This window comes from Berghia stephanieae, chromosome 4 (genome assembly GCF_034508935.2).
Source record: "Berghia stephanieae isolate SIO BIC M18660-M18661 chromosome 4, UCSD_Bste_1.3, whole genome shotgun sequence".
NCBI classification, from domain to species: domain Eukaryota; kingdom Metazoa; phylum Mollusca; class Gastropoda; order Nudibranchia; family Aeolidiidae; genus Berghia; species Berghia stephanieae.
In genome coordinates, this window is record NC_088363.1 from 16,092,557 (window position 1) to 16,103,777 (window position 11,221).

General features: G+C 32.4%; 1 protein-coding gene across 1 annotated transcript in view; it reads right to left on the reverse strand.

The window, feature by feature from the left end:
- Positions 1-1,788: 1,788 nt before the first annotated feature.
- Positions 1,789-11,221, reverse strand: part of LOC144970104 (WW domain-binding protein 4-like) — an 11,292-nt gene continuing 1,859 nt past the window's right edge. The window contains exons 2-9 of the mRNA XM_078909333.1: positions 10,965-11,037; positions 8,420-8,482; positions 8,206-8,277; positions 7,177-7,273; positions 5,920-6,051; positions 4,327-4,430; positions 3,581-3,687; positions 1,789-2,071 (exon numbers count right to left, since the gene is read on the reverse strand). Coding sequence (XP_078765459.1) covers positions 1,843-2,071; positions 3,581-3,687; positions 4,327-4,430; positions 5,920-6,051; positions 7,177-7,273; positions 8,206-8,277; positions 8,420-8,482; positions 10,965-11,037 — 877 coding nt within the window. The 3' untranslated portion in view covers positions 1,789-1,842. The remainder of the gene's footprint in view (positions 2,072-3,580; positions 3,688-4,326; positions 4,431-5,919; positions 6,052-7,176; positions 7,274-8,205; positions 8,278-8,419; positions 8,483-10,964; positions 11,038-11,221) is intronic.

Here is an 11,221-nt window from a genome sequence, read left to right on the forward strand (position 1 = left end):
AGTTAGCCCGCAATGGGTAAGAGGGTGTTAAGTGAGGAGTGATAGTGGTCGTAGTGATTTTAGGTACCGGATTCGTAGGTTGCGTGTTGAGTGTGTAATCTACAATGCAATATGCTGGCTTTGTCTTTTTATCAAGCACACGCAGTGGAAATTGTAATTCCATATCTGTAATTGAACAAGACAAGACGCACTAAACACAACACCAGTGAAAACTCTTCAAAATTTTGTAAAAGATGGCCGAAGAAGGAAATTGAATTGTCTCACTAGGTATCGACTCTTGACAGAGTTCATAATAACAGTTATTATAATATGACTTTTATCAAGACCACCCACATTTACCTCCCTCATATCCTCTGTAAAATACTCAACACAGAAAACTTGAAAACACCGAAATCTCGATTAAATAGGCCTGGTCCTGACTTGTTTGAGATTTCAGTGCTTGAGTGTATTATTATTACAGTAAAATTACTTTAAACCGAAAGAAGATAAACCGAAAAATACCTTAAACCTCAAAGAATTTAATAAATTGTACGAGTTTCTTCATTATCTTTGTACTAATTCTTACGATGAACCGAAATACTTCGAAGCAGGACTTTCTTTAAACCGAAACAACTTGAGAGCACCTTCCTTTTTTCTCTCTATATTTTTCTTCAAAAATTCGGGAAGGAGGCCACACGTAATAATGCCGGCGATATTAAACAGAGCTTAAGTATAAGATGAGGGTGATGGGTGGTGGGGGGGGGCAAACACTTCAATCACTGCACTTGGGCTTGGCCAGCACCACAATCGCACAGACTGGAAAAGGAAGACAGCGGGTGACTGACAGGCGAAAAATGAGGAAAGAGGGGGAGTTGGGGTGTAGAATAACGCAAGCGAGATGTTCTCGCTCGTGTGTTGATGCTTTGGAACTGACTGGATTTTCAACACGACAATAAGGAGGGGGGGGGGGGTAGGGGTAGACAACTTACAATTGAAATGCCATTTCATTTCCACTTCGTTGTTATGTGTGTGTGAGGGGGCGAGGTTCTATGTAATTAGGCCTTTGAACCTAATGAAATGGCTCTTCAACAAAAGAGGGATGTGTAGTAGACAGCTTAGCATTGACACGCCTTTTCATTTCCATTTCACTTCACCTTTGAATAGCTGCGCATCATTCATTATCAATTATCGCACAAGAACTTTCGATCTTATTTTAGCTTTGCATTTTACTAAAAGTTGTCTAAAAGAAAGCACTGTGCTTAAACGTTGGAGTTTAAAATCAAAATACTATGTGAAGTCGATGAAAAAAAAGTTGATCAAGACGGATATGTAAATTACACGGCATCCCGAACTCAACTCTTTCAACAATTTTGAATTGAAAACGAAAACCCCCAAAAATATTTTTAAAACACAAAAAAAATTATTTTTTTAAATTAATGGTTACGAAGACGGCATTTATTCAACAACTCCATTTAACGGGAAACCCATGATACGTTTAAATGAGCAAATTCCTTAAATAGTTACTACCCTTGAAAAACATTGCAACACGGGAACTTACTTTAAACCAAAATGTCTTTAAACCGAAATGGTTTAGAAGGTCCCCAAAATTTCGGTTTAAAGTAATTCTACTGTATTATTATTATTAGTATTATTATTATTATTATTATTATTATTATTATTATTATTATTATTATTATTATTATTATTATTATTATTTATTATTATAATATAAAGATTCATTTGCATTTTATACATTTTAAAAGGACTACAAAACTCTTTAAAACAAACACAAAGCTCCATGCATATTCATAAGCAAGTCATAAAATCATATTTATTCATACATCTATTTACAATTCATTTCAATCAATCATCACCCCCTCTCTGTCTCACATTCCTGGCCCCTGATGCTATTTTTCTCTTCTTAAACGTGGGCATTCCGCTATCAGAGGAAGAGGAGGGTCCAAGTGATTTGACTGTTTTCTCTTTGAATTTCGGCTCTTCTTTCCTTGGCTTGGGAAGAGGAATGTCGCCTGGCAGAGGGATGTCTTCTGGCAGTGGGGCCTGACAGGAATCGCTGTAGATGACCGGTTGACTGGAATTCAAACAAAGATACGAATAATAAATTCTCATAATGTGGGTAAGCGTCGACATGCATTTATTTGCAATTTTTCAAATAATTGCATTTGGTTATCAGACCTGCACATATGTGCATGTTTAAGAACAAGTGATAATAAAAAAATTTTTAAACAGTCACGAAATACTGTATGCATTTCATAGTATTAAATGATTTAAAAATATTCATTATATGTCCTGAATTTCACAGATTCAGAGATTTTTAAAAATAAATAAATAAATTACAACCTTCTGCCTATCATCGTTGATTGCTGTCGTTGCCTTTGCATTCCATGAAGGAATATAGATAACCCATCAAATAAACGTCTGATGTCAACAGGAACCATCCTTGTACAAATTGGGAGTTAAAAACCAAGCCCAAGGAAAAAAACGAAAATGCCTGAAGCAAGACCTTCCAGGTCACAGTGCAATGCCTTAACCATTTAGCCACTTCACTCCCATTCCAGGATAAAACAAATCTTAAATTCTTTTCACTCTTGATCAAAAAGACTTTTGAAACGATCAAGTGAACACGCATTTTCTAAAATCAAATTATGAAATAGAAATATTAAATAATAAGAGGAATCTTGCACACTTATCGTATCCTATTTTCTTATAGGCTAACTAGGATTTCTATAAACTTTCAATCCCTTATACATAACACATTATTGAAACTTGTAATAAATTAAAAACATAACATGAAAAACTCTGACGCCTGGGTTATTCCAGTCTTCCCTTGGAATAGACCCTAGAAAAAAATTTCCCCTATGGGATGAATAAAGGGAATTTATTTTTTGTTTTATTTTTTTTTTATTTTAAAGTTTAGAATTCCAAATTTAATAGGGCAAAAATCCTTTTGTATTACTTCTCAGTTCATATTTTATTGTTTCTAAACAATATAAAAACAACTATTTTGGAAAATTTGGTTTATCCTTGACATCTGCCTTGTTATGGTCGAAGTTGGGTCGTCACAAATGATTGATTTAAACTTCTAATCATCGATCGTCAACATTTATTTTGTTTACCTAAGAGTTCCCATAATTCAGTTCTCTTTGACCAATTGTAATTAAACAAATATAAAAACCAAAAGCGTGAAGATGTGAACATTTACTGCGAACCTTGTATGTTTTAAAAGATTTATAGGATTCCTCTGCGTGCAAATAAAGATGTGACACTTGCACCTACAACTTAAAATGAATTACATTGACAGAATAATACGTCTTGTATCTTTTCTTTACAAGACTATAATCTAAAACTCTTCAGTGGTACCAAATTTTTTTTCATTGCTCTTTTATTGTTTGTTTGTTTTCTTTTTTTTTTTTTTTTGGGGGGGGGGGGGGGGGGGGGGGGAATGAGATTTTTTAAAAATATAGTTCATTAAATTATAGTTTCTGAGTTCCGTTTAAATAGTAAGCAATCAGTTGTTTAAGATTCCTACCGAAAATAAAGTCTTAAACTAGAAAAAGAATAAAAATCACAACGGGGTTACCTTTCCTCCTTCACCACACTCCATGCTCCAAACGCAGATCTGCTAAAACTGGGGTCTTGGGTTCGTTTCTGCTCATGGCAGGCTGCCTCCTCAGCCTCATCACCATTCTGTTTTTTTCATATAAAATATTATTTTAAAACAACAAAAACAAATATCCATACTCTTTTTTTTTTAAATGCTTTCTACCATCTGTATTAGACGCTAATTGATCAAAAAATACCTTCAATGTTGTCCAGTCATAGATCTGGTTACCCAATGAATGACTGCCAGGTGGACATGGAGATCATTTTATTAAAAAACAAATTATGATATAATGTGGGTCAAATAATAAAACTACCTGGCATCATCAAGGTTTCACCATGCTGAACACACTTAACGAATTTATTCCTCTATGTGATGATGTAGAAGACACTTTTGTTTCAATCAGTACGAGTTAAACTATTAGGCACTGGTTTAACTTGGAATAGGATGATGATGGTTATGGTTATGATGATGATGACAATGACGACGACGACGATGATGATCATGATGATGATGACGATGATGATAATGATGATGATGAGGAGGAGGAGGAGGAGGAGGAGGATGATGATGATGATATTTTTAAAAAATTTAATATCAATAAATAATTAATGAGACCTTGAATACCTTTATCCTTCAGCTCAATCCCCTACTATCCTTATTGTATTTGAAGATCACTCTATCACTCTCATTGAATTTTGAATTGATCACTACAACAATCTTACCGCTGAGACCTTTTCATCCTCTGGAGTTGTCTCTTCCTCTGCCTTTTCTTTGGCTTCCTGCTCTTCTATTGACACAAAATCATCAGGGGCCTCCCATCTGGACTCTTAGACAGGACAATTGAAATAAATATCATATCACATCTTCACATCATATCATATTTTAAAGGCTAATATAAGTAAATCATTTATTTGTCTTGATAAGAACAGGTACTAAGAATAATTAAAAACAGTCACCAATAAATATATATTTCATAGCATTACATAATAATAATAATAATAATAATAATAATAATAATAATAATAATAATAATAATAATAATAATAATAATAATAATAATAATGATAATAATAATAACAATGATAATAATAATAATAATAATAATAATAATAATAAAAAACAGTGGATTATCATCTGTCTGTGATCCATATGAAAATGGGATTGTTATATATATATATTTTTATTTAACAATATTTTTCTTTAAATAATATAAAAAAAAAAAAAAAGAAAAAAAAAGCAACAAAGCCACATGTTCCCCTACCCACTCCACCTTTTCCTCTCCTCGACTTGGTAAAAGATGTTACAAAACTGATAGAACCTGTCAACATTTTAGCATTTAACAAGCTGATAAAATTAAGTTATTCTTCTCAATTTAGAGTTTAAATCTTATTTTCAGCATTAATGAAATATGTCATTAAAGCAGCAGACTAAAAACAAAACACAATCATAAAATAAGGACAACACTTGAATATAAACATAAAAATTGCAACTTGGTAAAATTAAGAGGAAAACAATAAAACAAAATGGTAAACATTGTTGATATGGAGTATTTCCATTATAACAAAGAGGCCATAACATTTTGGGTTATCAGGCTTCAAGTAAGTACACATCTGCACAGAAATCCAAGGTAGCGTGCTTATATAATATCCCAGCGAACACAGAGTTTTGCTATCAAGCATCTAATTGTGTGGGTCATTGTAGGTGTCTTGTCTTATAAATGTGTGAACCGATATTTCAACATTATTCATTACACTTGCTATGATTACGTTTCTTATCTTTCGTATGTAAAAGAACATTTTTGAATGACAGGGATGACATACCAAAAAGAAATTCATTAATGGTTCCAAGAATGTCATGGAAAGAGTACACCATTCTCTATATCATGATTTTGATGAAAATTTTCATGACTGTTTGTTATCTATTTGTTAAACATGTGTGATCAATTATTTATAAACCTCTATGTTATGCAGTTTCAAATACTATATAGTACTTTTAAAATTGTAACATTTATAATGCTCCTGTGGTCTAAAATATCATGCAATAAAAGAAAGTATGCATTGACAAATAAACTTACCACCAACCAATACAAAATTTCTAAATGTTAAACAAACAAACACCCACCCAATTATGAATGATCATCTTTATTAGACCAGCTTTAGTTAAATCAATGTGATGAACTGTAAATTCACCTGTCTCACCCTTAAATGTGATATGATCATTTGAAAAAAATAATTAAAAACAAAAAAAAAAAGATTTTTATGGATATTCCATTTTGCATTAGTGTAAATGAATGATACATGAAGAGTTTGACACACCTCCTGTCACGGTACTCCAATAATAACTGTATCCCTCTGGTGATTTGGCCTCATACCACTCTTTCTCTGTGTCTTTCTTTTCCTCTTTCTTCCGACCTTTATCATTTTTGCTGTCAACATCGCCTGAGCTTTCTAAATTGCCAATGATATACAAAAATAATCTTCAAATAACAATTTCAAAGATGATGATATATGTTCAATTTTGTTAAAGTTTTGATGTCCGAAAAAGTTGCTGTTTTCAATATTGAACAAAACAAATAAAGCCTTCATAACTAAATCTGAGAGTGTATGTACTTATAACTGATTGATACTTAAACAACAGAGTCAATAGTTGAGTTGATAATGCCTTATATTGACAGATGTACACCCTTAGAAAGTACATAATTCGTAAAGATAAACTTCCTATTTAAAAAATAAGTCTACAATTGTTAAAAAACTTGAGCCTTTATATAGCACACTATCTATTAAAGTGTTTTACAATGGGCCCCAAACCAACTGCAACACTTAACATGAAATCTGTAAGGAAATATTACAATTTCTTTAAACAGTGACAATGCTGTTACCAGCTGGGTATTCATTTTACACCTGATTGTGGTGAGAATAAAAGTAAAGAGTGTTTTCCAAGGATTCAACTTTGCACCACCCTGAGAGTAACTCAAACCAGGAACAAATTGTTCTGAAAATGAATGCCATACCACAAGACCACAATGCCGCACAGTTTATACATTATAAATTATACATGGGTTGAGGCTGCGGCAAGATTTCGCCATGATTGGTAACCTGGATTCCCAGACATTTGTTTGATGATTCTCTTCATGTCTTCATGAAATGCCTTGAAAACGCAATGGAAGAACGTAATTTTTTCCCAAAAAAAGAATTATAACAAGATTTCTTTTTAAAAATAGTCCTTCAGAGCCACAAAGCCCATGGAACTGGAGTTTATCCCTGTTTCTAAAGCGTTAAGTGGACAATAGAAATTGCTTGATATCCTTTGGATAGGACATTAGTCTATCACAAAGCATTTTCCGCCAGATCCAGCTATCCAATCACTGCTGGTAGATAAGGAGGTAAGAAAAATAACTTTACTTTACCCAGCATCGATCCATCAATCCCTTTGAGTGTGCAGTGCTTGCTCTACCAATTAAAATATTGAGACCTCCCCCCCCCCCCCTCCAAGGCACAATGGAAATTCAGTCTTACTGTGAAATGGTCATTTATCATTCATTATTTTCTGAGCTTAAAGGTATTATGTCTCACCTGCTTTTGGTTTGGGCTTCGGTTCTAAGGATACACCATACTGTTTTGCTAACTCCGGATTGGATGCTAAATCTTTTTTGAATGCCTCTAGAGCAGCCTTTAAATGAAAAAAAAAATAGAAGATCCCACAATGGATCAAAGATAAATATATATGTCGATTGTATCTGTGTAGTTAGTCAGACTAGACTGATGAGGAGACAAAAAGACAGACAGATCAGTAGATAGATAGGTAGATAGATAGATAGATAGATAGATAGATAGATGATAGATAGATAGATAGATAGATAGATAGATAGATAGATAGATAGATAGATAGATAGATAGATAAATAGATGGATAGATAGATAGATAGATAGATAGATAGATAGATAGATAGATAGATAGATAGATAGATAGATAGATAGATAGATAGATAGATAGATAGATAGATAGACAGATATTATTTAAAATATTTACCACAATGTTTGGGGCAGTCTACATCAATGTTTCAGGCTTAATTTGCCATCTTCAGGACTGAAGATGGCAAATTAAGCCTGAAACATTGATGTAGACTGCCCCAAACATTGTGGTAAATATTTTAAATAATAATTCGCTCCATTACTACATGTCGAGCACTTTTCGTACCATATTTGTATCAAACACGATTCAATAGATAGACAGATAGATAGATAGATAGATAGATAGATAGATAGATAGATAGATAGATAGATAGATAGATAGATAGATAGATGGACAGACAGACAAATGGGATAGATGGATGGATAGATAGATAAATAGAAGGATGGATAGAAAGAAAGATAAGTAGACAATATAAGTTGAAATCAAATCCAAGTATTTCATTGAAATTCATCCTACTAAGCTCTAAACTTATATGGATATCTATTTTTTTTTTTAGCACATACTTATATATATGGACAAGCAGAGAAAACTGGAAAAATAATATTTGTAACCTTATAGTATAGTTTTACAAAATAAGATTGAATAGGAGCAGTGATATCAAATCACCAGACTGAATTTTCTAGCAATTACCTTCTCCATTTTTTCCATCTGTTTATCTGTCTTGTCTTTTTCCAGGGAGTCTTCATAACTTTTCTTTCGAACCTAAAACAGATTCCAAGTTTGAAAAAAAAAACAAAAAAAAACATGGTTGTCAATTATATGCCAAATGAATATCCATACAATTATGAAAAAGTAGCAGTTTATAGCCACTAGTAGAAGTATTAAAAGTGATAGCAGTACTTGCCTCTTTAAGACGGCGTTCAACATTTTCTTTATGCCGTTTGCCTTTCTCATGGAAATCAACACTCTGAAAAGATGTTAAGAAAAAAATAGAAAAGAAATTTGAATAAAATATAATCACTGCTGTCATAATACCAAGAGAGATAAAAAAATCAATATTCAAGTGGCTCCCTGGAGCAGAAAATTACATCTGTGACAGTCATTCAATGTTACATTCTGATTAGCAGTGTTATAGTCAGATTTTTAATAAGTGTCTCGTGTTTTTCTTCTTTTTCTCAGCTGTCCCTCAATGCACAGCTACTAAAATTTGTACCTACCTCTGAATCAATTTGTCTTAATTAAGAAGATTTTTTTCATAAATTTTAAAACAATAGGAAAGGATTTTGCTTATTACAGCTATATCAAAATTGATAACAGGTGAGGATCGGAACTCATAGAAGATTTACATTATTAAAATTATGAATTTTCCACTTATCCATTTTGAAGGAATTCATCAAAATGGAATGTTCAGTTAATTGAAACTTAAATGATATACATACAGTATTTTAATATGAAGGAAATAATTGCAATTTTTAACTATCAGACATCTACATTTTATAACTATCAATACACATTATTGATGAATATAAACAAAAGTGGACATCATGCGCTTCCAAAATTATTTTGATTGCAACATTTTGAGAAATAGCTTGAGTTTATGCCAAAGAGGATCATATAAATTTAATGCAAACTGGTCAAAAGTAGAAATTCATCGATTTATGATACAGTTTCCACAAATATGTACATGTGTTCAACAATAACAAAAACATCCAAGAAATACTGGACACATCAATCATCACATTCTAATGACGAGGATGATGAAAAGGAGAAATGGAACGACTACGGAAAATTTCAGAGCATCATTCTATCCAATGAAATGTAATTTTCCTCCACTTTGCCTTTTCCCAGTCTTTATATAAATCATTTATTGCCTAGTCGGTGTGAGTAAATTTGATGTTCCTCCTCTCAATCTTTCCCTCTACTTAGGCCCAATGACCTTGAAGGGATTGCGCTCAAAGTAATATGGGGGAAGTCGCACAACCTCTTGTCAAAACTCCCTGATTAGACAGTATGCTTTGAAGCCTGTTTCTAGTTCATTTCTTTTTACTAAGGAGTATAGTTAACCCTTTGATAAATGATCAGAATATGTAGTGCTGCCTTCCTGAAACCATGAGAGCATGTCAGCTTTTATATTTGCCAAAGTTGGAAAGACAGCAAACGGTATGTAGTCAGTCTTCAAACACCTTTGCCTTGATCCTGATGATGCAGATAAGAAAATATGACATGGCATTCTTTTAAATATCCAGTATCTTCACCACCTACAAGAATAACAATGTCGAATGTATGTTTACATTCACACAGCTCCTTACAGCTTTGGATGATATCCATATCAAAGTTGTCTTGGATCTTTTTCTGACCACGTCGTTCAACACTTGTGATCTTTCTCTTGTATTTCGATAACCATCTTCTCGTGGTTGATTGTGAAATTCCAATTCCACAGCCGTCCTCTTTAATGGCTTATAGATGGATACAAGAAGACTTCTTTTCGCAGCTTTACGAGAGTAGAACCGATAGAGATTTCATATCGTATCGTATGGTTCGAGAGCCTAATATGTTTTAAAAACCTTTAAAAGCTCTGTGAAACGTTCATGAATAGACAAATATTTTCAAAGTTATAAACAGCATTTGTTGTTAATTTGACAATATTGAGTATACAATCACTATTTCAAATGAGTTAAAGCTAGAGATTTCATATTAGACTTTGGTTATTGCAACATGATGTAGATAATATGCCATAAATAATAAATTCAAAATCTATTGCAAACTACATAAGTGGTAAGTTTATAACTTTAAGCGAATTGTTTTTATTCGGAAACAAGTATGACGTGAACTTATGATCACTAGCCAGAACAACAGAAAAACAATGAATTTATCTCATACTTTGTGGTGTGTAACTTGATTACATATTTCACAGTGTAAAATCTTTAATATTATGACAGCGGTTTTAGAGTAGTTTTTTATAGGTCTTAAAGAAGAATACATTTTGATATGGCATCAATATGGTCCAAAATCTTTTTTCAGTTAAGACAAATTGATTCAGAGGTTGACACAAATTTTTACAAATTTTGATAGAGGGACAGTTGAAAAAACCCATATAATTATGCGCCATTTATAAATAATCTGACTACTATAATTGAATATATTATCAGTCAATCCATTTAAAGATAAAGATGATTTGGTTCTAAAAATGGATTTAATCTTCCTTAATGGTTATAACTTTATGATTGCAAATGCAAACTGGAAAAAAAAAAATCAGAAATTTTCCAAATTACAACATAAATAAAAATCTAGAAAGGAATCTGTAACAATCAGTTCAATAATAACTTCTCAATTAAAATTGGGAAAAACAGAAACTCGAGAGTACTAAATCCTTAGTCTATTTTATAATCAGCTCTCGAAAGTTTTCAGGGTTTTTTTATTGCATAGTTAAATGTAATAAATGTTCTTACTGGTTTATTGTCGGTAATCCAACATTTGCAAAAATCACAAAATTTTCGAGGCACAGATTTCCAGTACTCTGACCTGTTGAACAGAACATTGAGAATTTTATTATCAATCAAAATATTTTTTAAACCTTTCTCTGAGTGGTACTTCAGAGCCATAAGGCCCATTAAGCCAGAGTTTATTCCAGTTTCTGTAGCTTTAATGAAAAGTGGCAATTTCTAATTACCCTTGAGATTAAACACTAGCTTATCACAAATAACCC